The 22585-nt window shown below is 42.3% G+C and overlaps 2 protein-coding genes across 6 annotated transcripts; one reads left to right on the top strand and one right to left on the bottom strand.

Annotated features, from left to right (window-relative positions):
• The first annotated feature begins 5924 nt into the window (after positions 1-5924).
• On the top strand, positions 5925-12345 carry klhl22 (kelch-like family member 22). 5 transcript variants are annotated; one of them, XM_046350615.1, is made up of 8 exons: positions 5925-6040; positions 7390-7685; positions 7789-7954; positions 8043-8354; positions 8650-9059; positions 10026-10218; positions 10524-10757; positions 10876-12345. In XM_046350615.1, exons 2-8 carry the CDS (start codon positions 7465-7467, stop codon positions 11203-11205), a joined length of 1866 nt encoding a protein of 621 aa, XP_046206571.1. In that variant the 5' UTR covers positions 5925-6040; positions 7390-7464; the 3' UTR covers positions 11206-12345. The 5 variants fall into 5 exon arrangements, with proteins under 5 accessions (XP_046206571.1, XP_046206568.1, XP_046206567.1 ...); XM_046350612.1 differs by lacking the exon at positions 5925-6040 and adding an exon at positions 6463-6598; XM_046350611.1 differs by lacking the exon at positions 5925-6040 and adding an exon at positions 6692-6761.
• Positions 12346-15276: 2931 nt separating this feature from the next.
• Positions 15277-18298, bottom strand: tbx16 (T-box transcription factor 16). Its single transcript, XM_046348633.1, has 9 exons — positions 18283-18298; positions 17875-18031; positions 17644-17746; positions 17138-17302; positions 16861-17007; positions 16682-16752; positions 16502-16590; positions 16182-16401; positions 15277-16068 (listed from the first exon to the last, which is right to left on the bottom strand). The coding sequence occupies exons 1-9, from the start codon at positions 18296-18298 to the stop codon at positions 15633-15635; spliced, it is 1404 nt and encodes a 467-aa protein (XP_046204589.1). The 3' UTR covers positions 15277-15632.
• Between the last annotated feature and the right edge of the window lie 4287 nt (positions 18299-22585).

The following is a 22585-nucleotide window of genomic DNA, read 5'->3' as shown; positions in this document are numbered from 1 at the left end:
CAAATTAGGTGGCCCAAACTGTTGCATATACCCTGACTCTGCGTGCAATGAAGGCAAGATAAGTGACACAATTTCACCTGGTTAATATTGCCTGCTAACCTGGATTTATTTTAGCTAAATATGCAGGTTTAAAAATACATACTTCTGTGTGTTGATTTTAAGAAAGGCATTGGTGTTTATGGGTAGGTACACGTTGGAGCAACGACAGTCCTTTTTCGCGAATGCGCACTGCATCGATTATATGCAACGCAGGACACGCTAGATAAACTAGTAATATCATCAACCATGTGTAGTTAACTAGTGATTATGATTGATTGATTGTTTTTTATAAGATAAGTTTAATGCTAGCTAGCAACTTACCTTGGCTTACTGCATTCGCGTAACAGGCAGGCTCCTCGTGGAGTGCAATGAGAGGCAGGTGGTTAGAGCGTTGGACTAGTTGACTGTAAGGTTGCAAGATTGAATCCCCGAGCTGACAAGGTCAACATCTGTCGTTCTGCCCCTGAACAAGGCTGTTAACCCATCGTTCCTAGGCCGTTATTGAAAATAAGAATGTGTTCTTAACTGACTTGCCTAGTTAAATAAAGATTAAATAAAGGTGTAAACAATTTTTTATTTTTAAATGGCCAAATCGGTGTCCAAAAATACCGATTTCCGATTGTCATGAAAACTTTAAATTGGCCCTAATTAATTGGCCATTCCGATTAATCGGTCGACCTCTAGTATGTATCCATTGATTCTTGAAGAATATAAGCTTGTTTTATGCCAATGTTTGTCAACAAAGTAAATGTAAACAAACACTCTAGCCTCAAAACATGGTTAAAATTATAATGTCGATATCATGGATGATTCTCCAGCCCCATCCCTCTGTTTTTTTGCCCCTTTAAATTATTTGGTCCAATAATGCAGTACCAAAGGTAGACCTAGGCTATATTTAGCTTATTAAGGACGTGCCTCACACATACAATACCATTTTTGGGAGCCTAGTTTTTTTGTTATTAAGGAGAAGCGTGATGCATTTTATGAAGGCAAGGCTTGGCTCGTTGAAGCCAATTACAACAATGTTGACTGCCAACACTCCAAACATTATTGAGCAAACGCTGGATATTTTTGTTGAACTGTTGTTATTACGCTTTACTGTAGCCTATGCTATTTAATCAACTGTAGTATCAATCCACAATGGATCAGGACAATAATATTCCATGCCCATGGCCGAATCAGAGTATATGATAAAGCAAAGACAATCAATAACCTACAGAACTTACATGCAGTATTAAGGCATGAGGTGTATTGATTGGCCAGTGAGTGGCCAAGCCCTCATCACACCTACCTGTTTATTCATCAAAACCTAGCCCTTTCAACCACCACCGGCTATGGCACTCATAATTCCAGCTGTGAAAAGAGCTCAAATATATCTGACACTCCCCAGACCTATATTGTTACAGCCAACGATTAGATTTAAAATTGTGTTAGGTTTGTTAAAGTAGTGTCAAAACCTTGTCTTCTTCCTCACTTGACTATCTGATTATCTTCTACGAAATACTACAAGAGGGGACTGAGTAGACAATCCCACAAACTTCCTCAGACGTGAATATATTCACCATGAGCCATCAAGCTTGTTGTTGTTGGAAGAAGTGTTTGTGCATTCTTACATTCGATGGCTCTGATCTTTACAGTTGCCTCTCTCCTGGCTTTGACTCTGCCGTGAGTCATGGAAATGTCCTAGCCTTTCCAAAGCTGACACTAACCTCTGCTACTGACCTCTACGCTAACCAAAGGAGCACACACAGCAGAGAGACTAAGACAGCAGTACTGTTATTTCTATCATCTGGAGCCTGTGAGCTGCCATAGTTCTGCATGATGGCTTGTGTCAAAAACACTCAGGTCAGACATTGTTTCAAATATTTACTTAAACTGACTCTTTGTGAATTTAGTTTAAAGAGATAAGTAATTCCAATAGTTTAAACACGGAACAAAAAACTGTAAACGTTTTTTTAAACAGATACCATAGCTATTTCCAGAAGAATACCCGTGATAAACAGAAGTTGTTTTTACACAATGATTTATGACAATGAAAAATGTAGCAAATGCATCTGTCCAAATCAAGACATGATATGGCCCAGTAAAAGATGAGGAAAAGCCCACAGTTTATAACTTGGAGGGAGAGAATTATGTATTACTCGGAGAAAGCCAGCTGAGACAGAGTAGGCTTCATCAAACACCGGTCCTCTGAGCTGTTGTATTATAGGATGTCGTTGTGGAGGAGAATTGATTGCACATTCATAATCACTGAGCAGCCATACTTCAGTCTCTACCCAACCATTCCTCTGATTTACACCACCACAGGGAAGAAAATTGGTCCATTGTAAAGCATATTGGGCTCTGTTTATTCATTCCAATCATTCCACTTCGTGAAACAAATGAGCACTAGACTAGGCCTATTTGCTAAAATCATCAGTGGACCAGGTCAATGACTTTCAAATATGGATCCTCAGCACAGGAGGTTGGTGGCACCTTAATTGGGGAGAACAGGCTCGTAATGGCTGGAGCAGAATAAGTGGAATGGTATCAAATACATGAAACACATGGTTTCCATGTGTTTGATGCCATTCCATTGACTCTATTTCAGCCATTATTATGAGCCGTCCTCCCCCCAACAGCCTCCACTGATCTTCAGATACACAAGACGTTACAACATTTAAAAGTAGAGATGGTTGGCGGGGGTTCAGTGACTGATTGATACTGAACATGGGTTCTAATGTACAGTAATAGTGGGTCCTTATGCCAACTCTCCTGTACATGGGTGACTAGTTTGCATGGAAACCATCTTCTATGGCTTGAAGACTGTCTGTGAATGGCAGTGCTGGTACCCACCTGTCCTGTGCTAATCAGTTGTATTGTCCACAGATCTGCCAGTTCCTCAGACTTCACAGTCATACTGAAATATAGTAGCACCGTGTTGTAGAGGAAAGCACGGTTGGTTCACCCGCCTTTCAACAAGCCTTAGTAATACGCCTCATTACTTTCTATTGTATGTTTAACTGGCAGGTGATGCTGCAGACTCCTCTACTATTTCCTCCAGAACTCGTAAAGTCTTGAGGACCTGATGATAGCAATACAATACTATTTTGACAGACAATCATTATGTGAAATTGACCATTTTCTTTGCATGCCATAGTTGCCTATTATGAATAGATTAACTTTCTGGTGTGTTCTCAGACACAGATTAATCCTAATACTGGACTAAAAAGCGGGATCAATGGTGATTCTCCATTAAAAATGCTTTTTTGTCCTGGATTAGGCTTAATCTGTGTCCTGGAAACCATCCCTTTATTTCCAGAATTTACACTTAGTGAATAGTGACAGACACTTCACAGATTTACTGTCTCTATAGCGCCATTATATTCTTATACCATAACATTGTTAAATAATCCAATCTGATTGGCTGAAGGGCATTCTATACAGTAGGTGTTCATTATCCACATGGTTGCAAGAGATAAACTCTGGAGTAGTTCCAGCAGAAAGGAGATGAACATTTTGCAAAGCAATTGGCAGTTAATAGCTCAAACAGTGGCTTATTTTGTTGGAAAGCATCTGCCAAATAAATAGCCTTGAAGTGATTGAAGTGAATGTAATTGATTTCTGGCTCAATGTTCCTATAGCTTTCACTTGTACAGTTATTTTCCAACAACAACTGCATCTGTACACAAGCTGAACTGCCCTTCCTAACAACGGATTATATTTTTTACCAGCTTGGTTGGACTGTACTCTCATTAATGACTCTGCCAGACATGTGACCTTGAGACAGGGCCGACAACAACAACCTGTCCACATTCTCACAAGTCAAATAAAACAATAAGACGAGAGAGAAGCCAAACGCCATGATAACATTAGAGTCCTCTCCTCTGTCTAGTAGTCTGACTTTCAGAATGACTTTATTTTGCTGAAGTGTTTGACACAGCCAGGACCAATGTCAACCTATATAATTCTAAAGTAATTATTCAAGCACTGTTCAATCAACCACCTGTGAGGCAGGCAGATCCATCCAGTGGAGCTGCATCAGCTTCACCTTTCAGTTTCAATGCAATCAGCATAACATAATTTATTAATGTGACATGGATTTCTGTGGGCCAACTCAAGCCATCTCGAATCTATGAGTAACATCTACCACATTGCCTGTGGGTCTATTGGCTGGAATATTGGTTGACAGGATACTTTGCAATGCCCTCTGTTACCTCTGGCCTCTCTTCCTACAACTATAGATGGTGACACAGAAGACTGTGTCAAGCTGTTACAGTGAGAGGATGAGAGGTGGGAAGGAAATGGATCAAATGAGACAGAGAACCAACCAGTGTGCTGATAAGATTGAAGACCACCAACAATTGAAGACCACCAACGTGTATGGTGTTGTGTACCGTGCTGTACAAAAATAAAATTAAGGTGTCATTATTTCAAACCAGTGAGCATTTAATAAGCATAACTGTTTACATGTAGCATACAATGTTTGTGCTTCCTGATACAGCAAACCTTTGGATTGCCATCCATCTTTGTAAACCACAGAGCGTAGTCAGAGGCTGAACATAATGAGCCAACATTTCACAATCAGGATGAATGGAGCAATGGTTATCTTTGGAAAATACATTATGAATGTCTCTTTGTGAAACATCATTTGTTCTAATTTCACTGCGAGATAACCTGACAATTGACACACAGACAAACAGATTACAATTGCCTCATGTTGACAAAATCATGTACCCTTCTGTCATTGGTGATTCTGTTCCTGATTAAACAATGGTTTAATTTTACCAGTGTACTAATTCTCTCGCATAGCACACAAGAATAGGACATAGGACAGAGTATAAATAGCATTATGTCTGGGAAAGCAATGGCATAATCAAGGCCATGGGAAAGTGAATGGTAATACAACTGATAAGAGCTGTGATTACATTGATACATGCTTAAACTACAAATAAAGTAAGCATAGGGACATGTGCTAAAGAAAGAAATATACCAGATGAGGACTGTTTGAGGGCTAGAACTAAATGATGGATCATGCCAAATCAGTTGGAAAATGTCTGTCTCACATGTCAGGAAACAATGTAAACTGTATGCAAATGAAAGCTTCCCCAGAAGATGAATGAGATTGTAAAACCAAAGCAATAATACCTTGATACTACAGGACAAGCAGCCTTAGGAAACATCTGTATGAGCTTGTGCAGAGCTGAGCTCACATTATCAAGCTAGAACAACAATGTCTAAACAGTTTGATAAAATCTTTCTGAAATTAAAAGTATTTATTTACATTTGTGATCCAACATACACTATGACTAATACATGCAGTATTGATATTGCACTTATGAATTCAGATTGTGTATAGGCAATATTGTTAATCATTATCATTATAAACATTGCATTGACTGACCATGACCACTGACTGACCATTTGAATAAAACATAAATAAATCTCTCTCCAGTTACATTGATCAGTAAAATGGAGATTACAGAGCATATCTTTCATGAGACATTGAGGATGTGACATATATATAGATTTAGCTCTGGGAACTTGATGAGATCTCAAGGGATATAGTCTGGACTCTGGATGTGAAATAGAAATGGCAACTTCTGTCTTGAATCCAATGGAGGCAGCTGGGAACATTGGTATTCATAACACAGTAATCATGGATGTGAATATAATTTGCCATACAAAGTTGCCAGGTTGATTACAGTCCACAATAACTGTACCACCATATTTGCTGTAAGCAACAGGTTCTTTCTTTGGAAATGGTCTAGCTAAATGTCAGTTTTTCTCTTTCTTTAAATTACATTTGTAACAAAAACACGAGTTCACTCCAACAGACTTCCATCATGTGATCATAAAAAGCATGTCATTCTGTGAACATTTCTGTGGAAATTCTCCAGTAAATGGGTAGAAAAAAAGATCCATTCAAAATGAGCAGTTGGTTTTTGTTTGAAGCATGTGAACTTGGCCAAAAACGTGACTGAAACAGGAACAAACTTTGCCCGGATTCTGAAGCTACAAGGTATACAAATAATCTCTAACCAATAAATTGTACACACATAGTTTTAAGTTTGTGAGTGTGTGGTGTGGGGTGATAGAAAAGTTTGTCGACATTTATAAAGAAGCACTTTTATCAACAAGGTTGACACTGCCGTGCTGATTTGAGGTTTGCTGTTGGAAAATCACTAGTGTCCCACTTTCGGCAGTCACAGATGCAGCTCCCTTGACTGACTTCACTGACAATTTTTGTCTAAGCTTAATGCTCGAAAACACCCATTGACATAAACACAGGGTTGATAGAGAGGACATTTGTTTGAGGAAAGAGCGTCCTCTTCTGGTAAATCAACTAATCGGCATACATCACATTTATTCCGCATCTGCCACATACAAGAAGTATATTTCCTGTAGGCTATCCGTTCTTTTATATCTCAGTGAGACAATCACATATTGTGTCGCTTAATTTACATTTCAGACAAGCCTACTCACATTACATAATACTCTGTATAGTGCACAGGTGACAGTCTCCCCTCAGTTTCTTTCACAACATTAGCACGAATCACTGTGAAATCCAGCACAATAGGTACGCTATGCATTATTTTTGTAAAACAAACATTTCAGATAGTCATGCTTTATCATCCACTGACATTAGTGCGCGAAGAAATAATATTTTAGACGGAAATGACCTCACACGAAATGGGCGCATGAATAACTGAAAGAAACAGTAAACACGGCTGGCTAGCTAGGTATTTTTTATTTTATTTTTCCCCTAATTATTTAACCACATTGTTCAAATGGTAATATTGCTTTAGTTTCAACTAATCGAAAGTGAAAACAACTTAACTATTTTTCAACCGACTTGCAATTGCAGAAGAATGATATCGCAGAGCTGTGTTAATGTTAGCTAGCTAACTTAGCTTGCTGCTACGGTCGAAACGTCTGTTTTTTGAGAGTTCTGCTACACAGCGTGCTTGTGTAATAATGACTCATGAACTAGCTAGGTAGTATACAGTATATAACTAGACCATCTTTGGGTAGCTGTACCATTTGTCACGTGATGTCTGTTTATGCTAGTGATGGGTATCGGATAGGAATATCATAGGAATTCAATATAGCTAGTCATATAAGAAGTCAATTCTGTTATTCACTAGCTAGATAACTAGCTATTAACCTGGTGGTCTGTCACACTACTATTACCAGTGTAGTTCGTGATTTACTTTCGTCTTGCTAGATCTTCAGATATGATTATAAATGGAAGAAGTATCTAGCATGATGATGTGTGCATGGGGTGTTAGCTAGCTAGTTATATCAACTGTAGCTACATGATCGTGTTTATTTTTCCCTTTCATGTTTCATCTCACCCAACCACATCAGCATGTGAAACATCATGGGAAGAGTGAGTATTAGCTAGTACTAGTGTGCCTAATGTGAGACAAGGAATAATCAGCAATGGCCGATGATGGGGAGCTGAACCAAATGGGGAGCCCCACCAGTTCATCTGGCCAATGTGGCCGCCAGACATATCGAAGTTGTGCCCATTCCCGCAGCCTGTTGGATGGGCTGTTTGGCTTGAGGCAGGGTGGCATCCTGTTTGACGTAGTACTCATGGTGGAGGGCAAGCCCATCCAAGCCCATCGTATCCTCCTGGCTGCCGCATGTGACTACTTCAGGTAGGCCTGTCTGCCTGACACTACTTTCCATCTGCAAGACTTTAGGCAGTTCTCGCTTTGGGGAGAGGCTATTTCTCCCCTAACCCTCCTGTGTTTTCTCCAGAGGGATGTTTGCTGGAGGTCTCAGAGAGACACAGCTGACAGAGATTCCAGTGCATGGGGTGACCTACACTGCCATGACCAAACTTCTGGACTTCATCTACACATCCGAGCTTGAGCTAGACCTGGACAACGTGCAGGAAGTCCTGGTTGCTGCCACTCTTGTACAGGTATGTTCTTTTTTTGTGTGTCCTTTTGATCAAAGTCATATGTCTTGGGCTGTATCCCCCGGTGACATTTGGATTTAATATTTTGTAGATTGAGGAGGTTATTGGCTTTTGCTGTGACTTCCTCTTTTCCTGGCTGGATGACAGCAACATCTTGGAAGTTGACAAGCTGGCTGATGTGTATGGACTGCAGCAGCTGGGGGCCAAGGTGCACTCCTACATCCTGAGGAACATTCAGACGTTCTCTCGCACAGAGGTGTACCGCCAGCTTCCCCCAGAGAAGGTCCTCAGTGTGCTGAGCAGTGATGAGCTGGAGGTCAGCTCAGAGAACGAGGTGTACGAGGCAGCTTTGCACTACCACTACAGCCCAGAGCAGGTGGAGACAGACCAGGTGTCCCTCCAGGTAAGGCCAGCCGGTTAGTCAGCCACTCGCTTTGAGACATTTGAGGCTGTTTGCCCATGGTACTGCCGTATATCAGAAGCAGTGAAAGAATGCATGCCCTCTGCTGGCCATTTTGTACTACATGAAAATCCAATAACTTTGAAAGCTGTTTCACGTTTGACCACCAGGCTTGTATAGATACATGGCTGGTGAATAGCACCATGATATCAGAGATGAATTAACTCAGATGGGCCTTTGTGTAGGGATGTGTGGAACAGACTGTTCTGCACCATTACTCATTCTCCCCCTCCCCCAGGACAATCTGAGGATGCTCGAGGCAGTGCGTTTCTGCCTCATGGACAAACAGGTGTTGCAGAGACTGTTTGGGCGGCTGAATCAGTGTCCACTGAAGGACTTTGTGGCAGCTGCACTGCGTTACCACGAGCAGGAGCTTTGGCAGCCCATCATGCAGGGCCCCCTCACCCAGCCCCGTTCCAACTTCAACTGCATCCTTGGCTTCGGAGGTATGTTCTCCTCTGGCTCACTGACTGAGAGCGAAGAATTGTTCCAGGTCTATCACCCTAGCTGGGGTGAGTGGAGGACACTCACGGCTGCTCAAGCCCCCCGCATGTCCAACCAAGGTATCGCTGTGCTGAACAACTTTGTCTATCTGATTGGGGGAGACAAGAACACCAGTGGCTTTCGTGCAGAGACTCGCTGCTGGAGGTGAGACACAATAGCATAGGCAGATCCACTCTAACAGAGTATCGATCTGATCATTAGGTCTGCTGTCATGATCTACTGTGTGATTCTCTTAACTATCTACCATACAGAGCAGAATGCAGTGTCTAACAATGAAAGAAGCCACTGTATAGAAGTAAAACTGTATTCTACCCTACTTAGCAAAAAGGCAGTAACTGCTCATAGCGTGGAGAAAAATGCTTTAATTTACCTTAGTTTCACAGTAACTTTACTGCTAAAATGACCCCCATTTTCTCCAAAACACAATACAATAGAGGCAGGATACTTGTCCACATGATTAAGCATGTATGTAAAGTAGCAAAAATGACTAACTCAATTTCAACCAAATTAGCAGTTACTGCCTTTTTGCTTGGTAGGGCAGTATTGGGGCGGCAGGTAGCCTAGTGGTTAGAGTGTTGGGCCAGTAACTGAAGGTTGCTAGATTGAATCCCCAAGCTGACAAGGTAAAAGTCTGTCATTCTTCCCCTGAACAAGGCAGTTAACCCAAGGCCATCATTGTAAATAAGAATTTGTTCTTAACTGACCTGTCTAGTTAAATAAAAATATGCATTCCTATTATAAAAGAGTAGGCTACATGCATAACAACAGACAGGTGTCAGCTCAAAATGCCATCTGACTGATAAGTTGTTCTGTGTTGAGTTCCCATGTAATTGAATTTGAACTCTAATTTGCTGTTTACTGCTGACTTAATTTGTCCTTGGAACAGTCAGAAGTCTTGTTTTTCTTTGGATTTAAATCACTGCAGTTGAAACTTTGCAATAATTTTGCATGACAAATATCACAAAAATGCATGTTCAAAATATTACTAATTGCCAATTAATTAGCATTCCCCTTTTTGACATTAATTAGCATGTCCTCTTTTTGACATTTGACATGAATTAATGAAAAGACGTGATATTTGATCTCAAGCATTCAGTCTCCTCCTCTTAGATATGACCCTCGCCACAACATCTGGTGCTCCATCAAGCCCCTGCAGCAGCAGCATGCAGACCACTGTGTGTGTGTGCTGGACGGACACATCTACGCTATTGGGGGGCGCGACTACAGCAATGAACTGGAGTGTGTAGAACGCTACGACCCACACACCAACACCTGGGAATATGTGGCAGCCCTCAAGAGAGAGGTACGATCACGTCATGAAGGGCAAAACCTCTAAGTATGCACTCACATTGTCCATAAGAGGGTGCTAGATATTCACTGATATCTATTTGTCAGTGTATCAAAGTATGGAGGGAGAAGGGGATTTATGAGGAACCTTCCCTTGAGATAAACAACAAATAGGACCAATTCACAATTTGTGAGATTAATCAAATAAATATGGATTTCCTCCCTGAATGAGCTATTCTTGATATTCCGTGGCCCTTTGTTCTTCTTTTTTTAATGTTGTGCCGATCCTATGCCTGAATACTAGTCTAGTCTTCCCTCTAGGTGTATGCACACGCCGGAGCAGTCTTGGATGGCAAGATGTACGTCACTTGTGGGCGGCGGGGAATGGCGTACCTGAGAGAGACATACTGTTATGACCCCCAGCACAACCAGTGGGCAGAGTGTGCAGAGGGGCCGGTGGAGCGGGCATGGCATGGTATGGCTGCTGTCAATGGACGGGTCTATGTCATTGGTGGCAGCAATGATGAGCGCGGGTACCGCCGAGATGTTCTCCAGGTACCGTACCTCCACTTACCAATGGTATTCAAAGTGACTGAGCAACAATTTGTAATGCAACAAAGGCTTGAGGTGTGAGATGTAAAGTAATGTACTAAGTTACTGGTCTCTTATCCAGGTGGCATGCTACAGCCCAGCAGATAACTCTTGGTCTGTGATGACTCCTCTACCAGCTGGTCATGGGGAGCCTGGTGTGGCAGTACTCGGCAGCCTCATCTACATACTAGGTGGGCGCTCTCATGACAAGAGCAACCGTATGAAATACGTGCATGTGTATAACACAGAGGCAGACCTCTGGGAGAGTGGGACAGCATTTGAGGACCGTATCTCCGGCCTGGCAGCCTGCGTGGTGCTCCTCTCCCGTGCTGTGATTGATCAAGCCAAGAACTGGGAGCAGCGCACCAAGGCATCCTGGGAGGAGGTGGATTTGGACAACTCTGAGGACTGACTGACTGACGTGGTACTGACTGTGGAGGAGGAGACTAGAGCGGTGTTCAGAGGTGGCATTGAACTGAATCTGAGGGGAATCTGTTATTTGCTCAATCTTTTATTTTGCATGCAAGGCTGAATGAATCCTTGTGGTATTTCCCTAGCTTGTTTGATACAGTGGTGATGGGAGGGTAGTCTCTCCCTGCATGTTGACCACGCTGAGTGCCTCTGAACCAAAGTGTTAACCAAAACCTTTTGCCTCTTTCTCTTGTGTTGTTGCTCCAACATCTGTACTTCTGTAGGCCTTCTCCCGTCTTTGCAGCTTGCCCTCACTTTGACCTGAAGACGTTTCTGCGTGTGTGTCTGCCAGATTGACAGATTAAGTTGACTTTACCACTTTGGTCTATCACTGCTGTTCTCCCTTTACTTTATACAAAGAGGAGAAGAAAGAAATGGCCTTTCTTTGGAACACTTCCTCCACAAAATCATACAAATGTTTCACAGCTCTTCAACTTAACATTACAACCAGTTCAAATGAGGCACAGAGGGATATTCATTGACTATGCAATAATTTTATGAGGAGGAATACTCAAATGATCGCGGTTAACAAAATCTATAATCTCATATTTAGTTTGACATTTTAGACCAAATAATAACCTTTGCTTTTACAATATCATTAGATATATAATATTTCACTTGTTTAATGTTGCACTTGTGAAGGAAACAGGCCATTAATTTGCCAGCTTGGAAACCGAAACTGTTTGTCTAGTTCTGTTGAGCCGGATTCATGGTTTATGTTCCAATATTGGCCCTTATAACCACTGGTTATTACTATGATATCATGAGAATGGCATTTACTCATCATGAACTTAAAATGAATAATGATTAATTTGTCTTATTTCCACACTGTGCCTTGTTTTCTCTGTTACACTTAAGACAGGCTTTCCTGTTTGGTTAGAAATGGGCCTTTAATAATGTGCCTCTCCTATCACAGTTTATCAAATTGTTGTTGAGGAAAGAAGTCACTAATTGTTGACAGTGGATTTGAATAAAGATGTAGTAAACATGTGATTATACTACAGTTGGTACACATGAAATCATCCAGAATATTTTACCCTGCATCTCCGTAATAAAAACAAGATCATATTCTAAACCCCAAGACAACCGTTTGCCTATATATGTGACTTTTTATAGAGCAGCAAATAATTGTTGAGAGTGATTTAGTGAATAATTACTACTAATTCATGTAGTAATCATTTATTTATTTGCAATTTCCTTTATGTCCAAAGGAATTCCTCTATATACTGAGATTTACATGGTATTGACCAGGCCTGAGTGGTTGTCTGTCCTCTCAAGGTGGTTGTTGCCTATATCCTTCATCCCTCCCAGTCTCAGCTAGTTCCTCTCCATTTGGTCCTATAGCCCATTGACTTTATGAAGCTTGACTGCTGCTTTCTTCTCCAAGGCTGTTTCATCTGCAAACCCCCATCATCCCCCAGTCAGCCCCCCCCCCCCTCTTTATTTCACACTGTCATGCCAGTCCCTGGTGTGTCGTTTTGGTCTGCTGATGTGTCTTCTTGTTTTGGACATCCAGCTCAGCTCGCACAAACTGCTACGTTTTCATGGTGTCCATAAACAGCAATCTATTCATTTTGACACCACTGACCACCTGGGGAATAATGAAGACATATGTCACGTATTTGGCATTGTCAGAGAGAGCTGAGGCCTTTAAACACTTTAGAGTTAAGGTCGATTTAGAGCTCTTTGCTTGTCCATTATTAGAGCTATTAAAATGCTGACATTTCCTGGGTGGTGCTATCTTGAACAGTTTATGCAGAGTGGAATGTTGGACGTGAGTGTCTTGGGGGTTGTTACATAAGATAAGTGTTTGTGCTCTGAGCTCTGTCCTGTCCTACTGCTGGTGATGAAAAAGGAAGGTTGGGACAGACCTGGGGAGGCAGCTCTGCACTTGAAAAGGGTCCTGCTGACCATTTGACATCTGTCAGGGGAGGAAGTGGGCCGGGCCTAAGTCCAACCCCCAGAACATCACACTCCTCCACCCAGTTAGGTCATGTTGAGGAGCATGCATGGATGTAAACTATCTATCAGCACTAACATCAGCCTGTCTTCTGATTATCTCAGTCGACTATACAGCATGTGTTCTGTATGACCGTTCATTGATATCTGTTTGGCTGTAGAAATGGGCACAGTATTTAGATTATAGTCCAATAAGACAAATGCCCTATCAGTTCTTTAACATCACAGATGTTACTTGCTATTCTAATATTATTTGTAAAATGAGAACATTGGGGGAGTAATTCTTTGTGGTGATTTGGGTCACAGTTATGCAACACTGGGTCACTTTGAACTCTGGTAATTGAACCTAAAACATTGTGTGTTTTGACTTCCAAGTTAATTTTCATCATGTTAAATCAATTTAGTATATTGAAGAGGTGTTCTTAAATCAGTATTAGTTTTTAATTCCAGTAGCGGTACATACCTGTACTTATGTCTGTGGTACTGCCCTGTCCTGACAAAAAAAACACAAACAGGATATTGGGGGAGTTAAACTTTTAAAAAATATATTCTTCCTGTATTCTCCTGTCAGCCATAGCCCAAACCATTTCCCACCCTCAAGTACCAACAGTCTGCTGACTCAGCATCTCCTCCTAGAATAAAGGATGGGGAATGGAATATGCTCCTGGCATATCTCTACTAGACCAGAGAATAGATCAAATAATGTTGCAATTCACTCCAAAGTGCTCTCACTTGGATTGGATCTCATTCGATAGCTGGGGCCCCAGCGATCTATGACTGTCCAGGATATTTTAATTTCATTACAGTGATCTTCTCTGCCACTACATTTCCGCCACATCAAATAATCAGTAATGACTGGGATGACTTTACTGTGACATGACTCACTGAGATCAATTCTAAGGTTAAATTGGGACCTTTATACAGAACGTCCTCTATTCTTCTGACACCAACACTGTCAGATAGGGTTAACAACGTGCGCATCATGTATCAGCTGGGTAGAGTGAGTTCATCAGGAGAGGAGGGCGGGAGAAAGGGAGCCAAAGATTTTCCTCACTAATGTCACAAAGAGCCTACTAATGAATTGAGCTGAGTAAAAGCCCTTGGCAGCATTGTCCCCTGGAGGACGACTCCCACCCTCCCTCCCGGGCTTTACGGCAGTCATTAGCAGCTGACATCCGTGAAAAAGGGCCATCAGGCTGCTCTGTGCTTGCTACTGTGAAAGGAAGCCAACTGCCCCCAATTTTCATGCTCTTAACGCTCGTTCAGAGGGAGAAAGATGACCGTGGCATGTTTTATTACGCAAGTGGGTAAATCTCAGCAGGTGAAGTCACTCCCCTGGCCAGAGGCACAATAGTGCAGGGTCTTTAATGCATGCTGAGCCAAAGGAAACCGGAGTGTGGTCCTCGTTAGGTCAACAAAGGTAAAATACAAACACCAAAGTAGGAAGTGTTGCTATGTGATTTTCAAAAGTGCAAAGACACAGATGAACAAGGTTATGGAGTGTGGATAACAGTTTACCATCTTTAATTCTATATCCTATCAACCTGGACTTGCATTAGGTCATCTATTTTGACCTCAAAATCTGACATCAATAATCAAATCTGAGAGAACTGAACTCATAGAAAACAGCCAGTGGAAAGTCCTGATATCCCAAGAGGGGCGATTGATCAAGGCCCAAATTCAGTTCAAGGCTCGTTCAGAGGGAGAAAGCGCTATGATATACTTTTTTTTAAAGGTAATTTATGCTTGAGCCGACCTGCGCAGAGTTTACCATTAATGTGATCTCCACAAACGTTAAGGAAAATGCCTTTAAAAGTTGCGTTGACTGCTGTATTGTCATGCACTATAATGCACCAGGCTCCCAAGAAATTAATGCTTCATTAGCTTTGAAGAAAACAGTGAAAAACAGTTAGAACCTTTTTTTAATTCCATACAGATGATATTAACATATCAGTAAAGCAATTTATTACACACAAAATGTTTTTATTTTTTACAAAAATATTTACCAGGGAGAAACTAAATCCAAACACGAAATAAATAGACAATTCAGCAATAAACATACATTTCACTGGGAGGAACGCATACATTTTTCAGGCCTTAGGCCTAAAGACAGTTGTGATATCAAACCAGTCCACACCACTACTCTGGTAAGTCATTCTGAAGTATATTGTCTCTGTTCCACTCCGTTATTCTCTCTGCTGGTTGGCATTTCTCCTGACCCAGGTCCTTCTCTTTCAGCCCCAGCATACTGTAGTATGGCCGTGAGCTCTGGATAAGCAGTCAGGGTGTGGTGTTGGACTTGGGACAGAAGAAACACAGGTATGACGGCATAGTAGCATTTATGAGGTCTCGCTGAGTCACTTATGAGACTGCAGTCCTTCTCTTTTGGGAGAAACTGAGGAGATGCTTTCACCAGCACGAGTAAGAGAAGAGTGGGTACTGGCTCCACTCAGCCACATTGCCATGGTGATATCCGTGGTGCACAGCCGGGGTACTGTAGTCAGAGGGCAGGTGGTGAGGGGGAGGGTACTGGACGGGGCTGGGGCCGCTCCACTGGCCCAGGGTCTGCTCGGTGCTGTAAGGGGTGTAAATGTGGTGGCTGAGGACCCCTGGCTTGCCTGCCTGGGCCATGTTGAGCACCCCTGTGTAGTCCTGGTGATGTCCTGCAGAGGGCTGGGTGCCACAGGAAGATGGTCCGATCTCATGGGTAGAGGGCTTGGAGGCCTCATGCTCTGGGACTGTGGCTACATCAGAGACTCTGGACTCAAAGCTGGCGCGTCCAGAACCCCCGTTGCTGCTGCCTACGCTGGAGGAGGGAGATGGAGACTTCCCGTATTCATGGAACCTGAGGACAGAAGAGAAGGCAGGGTGGTTGTCAGTGTTATCTGCTTTGATGACAATGTAGCAGTGAGATATACAGCAGAATGAACATGACAGATAGCATGCTGTGGTGCCTACCTGTAAGGCTGGTATGAAGCTGGGGCTGGTACTAGCTGCTCTGCATTGTACATTTCTCTGGCGTCAGGTCCAGGGGGTGAATCTGTCCGGACGTGGTGGCCATGCTCCCTCTCAGGCCCCCAGGGGGAGTAGCGTTCCTCTTTCACCACTTCCTCCTCTTTGGTTTTGGGGAGTTCTGCTTGCTCTCCTTCGTATCCTTCAAATGATGACCTGGGGAAGTCTGAAAAACACACATGACATCAGACCCACTAAGCTCAGGGAAGAACTATTTCTACATGAAGGGATGAGTAATTCGGTCACCAAGTGGTGAAATCCAATACCAGGAGGACTGTCCTCATCTGACTCTCTGCTTAGACAATCCATTTTCTTTGCTTTATTCTCTGGGCAGGCTGGGTTTCTGTTAGCGCGCCTGCAGCGGGAAAGATAATAGGGCCGATCATTAGTGAACTTATATTCAAGACAAGCATATAATAGAACAATAGTTATAGTAACTATTCTACCTTTTCGTATTAGTTCCTTCGTCTCTAAAGCCTTTCGCAAATGGGTTGTGGTCGATTTTCAGCTTGGTTATCTAGGGGAGAAAGAGTTGCTTTAAACAACTAGTGCCTTGTTACCAGATGCTTGCTTGGGGAAATAAAGGGTAGTGCCCTGCTCTGCCAGTGACTGCAGTGAGACTGACCTTAGTGTTCTGGTAAGCAGTGACGGAGGTGAAGGAGGTCTCGGGGAAGGTAAAGGTCTGGAATACACTCCAGCGTACACTGTACATGTCATCTGCCTGGACAATGTGGAAGCGCGGGTGGTAGCGATGCATGGAGTGCAAAATGATCTGATCGAGATGCACAGTTAGTTTAGTCACTGGAACAATGACAACGCTTAATATCAAAGTTAAGTCATTTGCCAATGCTCATAGAAGAAGTCTATATCTATTATTACAGAGCTTGACAATGCCTTCTTACATGGCCATGTTGGTCTAGGGTGTTGTTGGTAAGCTTGAGCTTGAGGAAGGACACGGTCTGTTTCATCCAGTGGCTCCCAGGGGCTGGAGAGTCTGGATGCAGGTACGTCCGGCAAGGGGGCTGTGGCTCTGCTTTTCCAGCCACTTCCCATTTCTCTTTATTCCACTGGAAGGAGACCAAGAAATTGAGTAAAAACAAACTTTGTTTATCTGTCATACAAGGAGGGTGAGGTGATTTTCAGAGGATCCCTGCCTAACTTTAAGGAGGCTAAAAGAGAGAGTGATAGTTTGGCTTGTCCAATGTCAGAGGGGTGATGAGTAGAGGCTGGAGTGGAGCTGGATCTCGTCTGGAGGCCATTGGAGAAAAGCTATCGCTAATGTCAAGATTGTTTTTTACAAGCCGGGGTTGTGTCATTTCTAAATGTAAAATTCTCCATGATTTCAATGATTTTGCTCATGAAAGACAATGGATATGTATTAAAGTGAAAACATGCTAAAGGTTCTTACCTTATACCTGAAACCATCCACAGGAACCATGTCAACCAGCAAGATGTACTTGGAACAAGGCATCAGCCCAGAAAGGTTGATTTTACAGTGTGGAAACATTCTCCTGTAAAATACAAGGATAATCATTATCATGACAGTCCACACAAAAAAATACTACTTCTTGAAGCAATTTCGATCAAGTACATTGTAATTGATCATGGCAGATAGAATTGGAAGCTGTGGTTATCTTACCTGCCCGGTTTAGTGATAATCATCTCTGTTCCAATTTCATGGAAAGACTTCCAGAGTTCTGGGTCCTCCAGAGTCATCCTGATGTTGCCTTGGTGATAGGCGTCGGGACCACCGGGAATAGAGGAGGAGGGTGGAGCAATAAAGTTGGACTTCATGTCTAAGATGTAGATGTGGAAACCATCATTAAGACACAGCCATAAACCAAAACTGATGGATGACTAGCTGATCAGGATGAGAACTGAATAGGCCGGGATAAAGAGGAGCATTTCATATACACAGAGTAGACTAAGAATACAACCCGAACTATTGATATAGGCAATGAGAGCTTATGACTTGAATGTGTGATGTCCATTGGGAGTCCAAGGGAGGTTTGATGACAAAAAAAAGAGCTTCAGGACCAACACTCACCTCTGATGGACTGCATTCTTTAGACGAGTTGGTGCAACAAGAAGAGGTGCGCCAAAAATATAAGGTATCAGTAAACTGGTTCAGTGATATCCAAAGTAGTTCACAGTCCCTCCTTGGTGCTGCACATCTGTCTTGGGCTTTCAGTATATTCCACTGGTGCCGGAAGCATAAATTGAGGGGTGGTAGGTCCAATAGTGTTCTAACAGCAATCACTTCGGGCACTCTAGAACTGTTCAACTGGAGGACATGGTGTCCCTGACTTTTAAGGAGATCCCAGGGGTGGGAGTGGCCAGGAGAGAGAGCCATTCCCAGGCTTTGAAGTGGCACAATGATGAGTCAATGTCCCACTGTGATTGGAGGGTTGTGGAAATCAAAGAGACTTAACAGGGCCTTGATACCGTCTCCACAGGAAGGGGGACGGAGGAAATGCATCTTTATTAACTGCTAAGAGACTTTTAAACAAATATGGACAGGCTTCCCCACTGGAGATCGGGGCCTGCAGCGGCACCAAAATCTGTGTAAATATCATTCACACAGACGTAATCACACACAGAAAGTCCATTTAGTGTCCTCATGCAATGTGATAAAATAGCCATTATAATTCATTTGACACAGTTAATACAAGTTCAGGGAAGTGAGATCAACCCTCACAAAATATAACATTTGAATCGGTGTTGCAAAGCTACTGATACAATTAGGGTTGCAAAGCTCCTGATTTTCCACAATTACCAATAATAACAATAATTACTTCAGTAATTTTGGTATTAAACAGAAAATCTATGGCAATCTAACGTAACTTTGCTAGTTTATAATTGAATAACTTTTCAAACTTAAAAAAAAATGTATCCATATATAGTATTCCTTTTTGTAACTGTGTCCATATTGTCCATCAGTTTCTAGTAGATAGAGCATATGGTTCAAGAGAAAATAACCTTATTATTAAAAAAGCATCTAATCAACAAATATTATTTTGTGCATTATTGAAATTTTATGTGCACGATTTATTTTTAATTTTTTTACCTTTATTTAACTAGGCAAGTCAGTTAAGAACAAATTCTTATTTTACAATAATGGCCTACCCCGGCCAGACCCTCCCCGAACCCGGACGATGCTGAGCCAATTGTACGCCGCCCTATGGGACTCCTGATCATGGCCAGTTGTGATACAGCCCGGGATCGAACGAGGGTCTGTAGTGATGCCTCTTGCACTGAGATACTGTGCCTTAGACTGCTGCGCCACTCAGGAGCTGCCCAAAACATAAAAAGGACATAAAAATCCTTGAAAGATACCAAAATGGTAGTTTACTGGTAAACTTCGAAAGTTTCCAGGACTATATATATATACCCTCCCTTTGCAACCCGTGTCACATTCCTTAATTCATGTTTTTGCCAAACGCCAGCCCAGACACTTTGTTTACTATAATGCTGAGGGAAGGGGCTGGAGAAATGTAACCATTCTCAAATTCATAGATGGAGCTATGGAGTGACAGTTCATGAGATCAACATGATAGTTTTGAACATATTTGAAGCTATATATTGCTTGTTAACAGAGACATTGTTTACAAACAATGGAGTAACCTTGTATTTTGGGTTTTGATGGGGTAAGACAGTTATATTCTTCCAAAATTAATGGGTATATATCATTGATTGAAATTACCATTGAACGGCAGTAACTATTGCTGAATGTAGCTTTAATTCCTTTTTTTATGATTACCAAAATAGTCTGTTGAATGAACTTGTTCACTTTGAACTTGTGTGCTTCTGACAATAAAATGTAAGACATGCTATCCCATCTTGAGTCACTCTTCCAACACAGTTATAACATAACTGTAAAATATACACGTGTCATATGTATATCATTTGCACTATTGGTTGAAACAATGACTTAATCTTGCCCAAACAGGGTCTCTGCCATGTCTCATTCTCCATCTGAGAAAGTGAGGAGTGTGTGAGGGACCAATAAACCTATAATGGTGTAATAACTTACAATAATACCGGTGTCTTTCTGCAGGTGAGTCTTACCTGGGGGTGAGCCAGGTTGGGTGTTGGGGCTGGGGGCAGTGCCCCGGGGTTGTGTATTGATCTGTCTAGACAGGACAATGCTCCGATAGATAATCTCATTAGGGCAGTTTCCCTTGTAGGCCACAGTTTCTCCATGCGGAGAGGCACTGTATGGGCCGACAATTAACAGTCAGTTAGCACCACAGGGCCAAGGCACCACAGCTTGAAAGAGACAGAGGCAGAGACAGAAGGAAGGCTGGGCACAACCTCCCCTCCATTCCAAAGGAGCCCTCCCTCCCACACTCGCCATCTTCCAGGCAAATCCGCAAGCGTCCATTGGCTATGTGTCCTGCATTCACCTGTATTTGCCTCTGTTACCACAGGCTAAACAAATGCTAAACAGAGAACCATTCGCAGCACTTCAGCAGAGTTCCTCCTCATCTCCACTTCCTCTGGCACTTAAAGTTCCTCAAATACCCTCAATAGATCTACAAACATGTCTTACTCAGCTTTGTTCTACAAAACCAAGCAGTTTTCATACAGTCCCTATACAATTAGTCAGTCTCTCATTGTATGCTTATGTGGGCATATTGCATACAGTTCCTCCAGGGGTAGTATTGTATGGTCCAAGTTTCCATAGTATTATTGTGAGCCCAATTGTCTTTGTAATTTGCGTCTGTGAATCTGTATAAGCCTATCACAGGAGGTTGGTGGCACCTTAATTGGGGAGGACGGGCTCGTGGTAATGGCTGGAACAGAATCAGTGGAATGGTATCAAATTCATCAAACACAGTTTGTGTTTGATGCCATTCCATTTACTCCGTTCCAGCCATTATTATGAGCCGTCCTCCCTCAGCATCCTCTACTGAAGCCTAAGTTATCATGCGGGAGACCATACTGAAAGTATGGAACCCCATTTGTGAGAAATACTAGAATAATTCTAAATTGATCTTGATACCTTAAAAGGTCCATAAAGTTAGCCCTTTGGAAATGGCTGTATTAAACCAGGCAACTAGAGAAACATCCCTCTAAGGAATAGCAGTTAAACAGGCCACAGGAGAGGTTTACAACTAGAAAGCCTGGGCTGTGAGAATATTGACTGGCTATTTTAAAGAGCTTAAGTTGAGTCAATGTATATTTCTCCCATTACTCCAACAGAACCACTCAGAGAGACCAGCATTGGATTTTCACAGCACAGGTCCTCACGTTGACTCTAAAAGGCTATTTTGGAGGGGGAAAAGACAGATGTCACATGCATAACTGGTTCCACCAATCCCCCTGCATAGAGGGCCAGCTTGCTAGTATCACTCTGAGCTTTAGGAAGTGTGATGTGGTTTCAGTCTCCTTATATGTGAAACCAATTGTTGCTGAGGAGTTATTAATCACATGTTCAATGTTGCTCTCCTCACTTTGCACTTCTGAGGACAAATGCATATTCGCAGGGCCTCTTGTGCCGTCTCCCTGGCGAGAGCTTTCCAGCAGGGGCTTCCTACCAGTCACCCAGCATCAGTCCTCTCAGAGCTGTGTCATGAGAATTCAAAACAAGGATGGCTCAGCTCTTTGTGTGATTACAAGAGTGTGTCTATTTCAGGAAATGGAGAAGGGACCGATTTTGACGTGGAATATTTTAGGTAATCATGGTTTAAAGGCTTACAGGGAAGTCTAATGTGAGCATGTCACTTTCAGAGCTGAGGTGTACATTTCAGTGGTGGCGGTGTCAATCCCATTACGCAGTGAAGATGGAGGTGATAGCCAGGTGTGATAGCCAGGCTGTTGTCCGTGGCAGAGGATACAGGCCAGTCAGGGTGGCAGGTGAGGGTCTACTGTTATATTTTACAGATGCTGCTGTTTGCTATATTTAGACGTGGGTAACACATCAGGGGAATTGTGGCCTTGAAGACAATGACTGAGTTAAGAACTAGTGTAGCCAACTATAATCACAGTGAAGTGACCCAAATAGTTGTTATTCAATCTCTTTGAATGTTTTTAATGAGTCAACACTGAAGCACTGGGTTGTAGATCTGACAAAATATGTCAAACAACATAAATATTCCCTTGATTCTCAACATAACGTATGAAAAGAGGAATAAAGACCATCCCTAACATGATCTCTACACTGGATGTAACAAAGTTGTAGAAAGTAATACCATTGCCATAACAGACATGGGATAGAGATTCAGAGAAGGCAAACAGTCATTTACAGTATATAAAAATGAACTCAAATCAAATTTTATTTGTCACAACAGGTGTAGGTAGACCTTGCAGTTAAATGCTTACTCACAGGCCCTTAAACAACAATGCAG

This window comes from Oncorhynchus gorbuscha, linkage group LG05, assembly GCF_021184085.1.
Source record: "Oncorhynchus gorbuscha isolate QuinsamMale2020 ecotype Even-year linkage group LG05, OgorEven_v1.0, whole genome shotgun sequence".
Classification (NCBI taxonomy): domain Eukaryota; kingdom Metazoa; phylum Chordata; class Actinopteri; order Salmoniformes; family Salmonidae; genus Oncorhynchus; species Oncorhynchus gorbuscha.
The sequence above is the reverse complement of the archived record's forward strand: the minus strand, read 5'-3'. Positions and strand labels throughout refer to the sequence as shown.

Coding starts and splice junctions, on each gene's coding strand:
- klhl22 (XM_046350615.1), top strand. CDS start 7,465: ATGGCCGATGATGGGGAGCTGAACCAAATGGGGAGCCCCACCAGTTCA. Junction 9,060..10,025: donor GCAGAGACTCGCTGCTGGAG/GTGAGACACAAT, acceptor TCCTCCTCTTAG/ATATGACCCTCGCCACAACA. Junction 10,758..10,875: donor ACCGCCGAGATGTTCTCCAG/GTACCGTACCTC, acceptor TCTCTTATCCAG/GTGGCATGCTACAGCCCAGC.
- tbx16 (XM_046348633.1), bottom strand. Junction 16,753..16,860: donor CTGCTTACCAGAACACTAAG/GTCAGTCTCACT, acceptor TTTCTCCCCTAG/ATAACCAAGCTGAAAATCGA. Junction 16,069..16,181: donor GCTTCATACCAGCCTTACAG/GTAGGCACCACA, acceptor TTCTGTCCTCAG/GTTCCATGAATACGGGAAGT.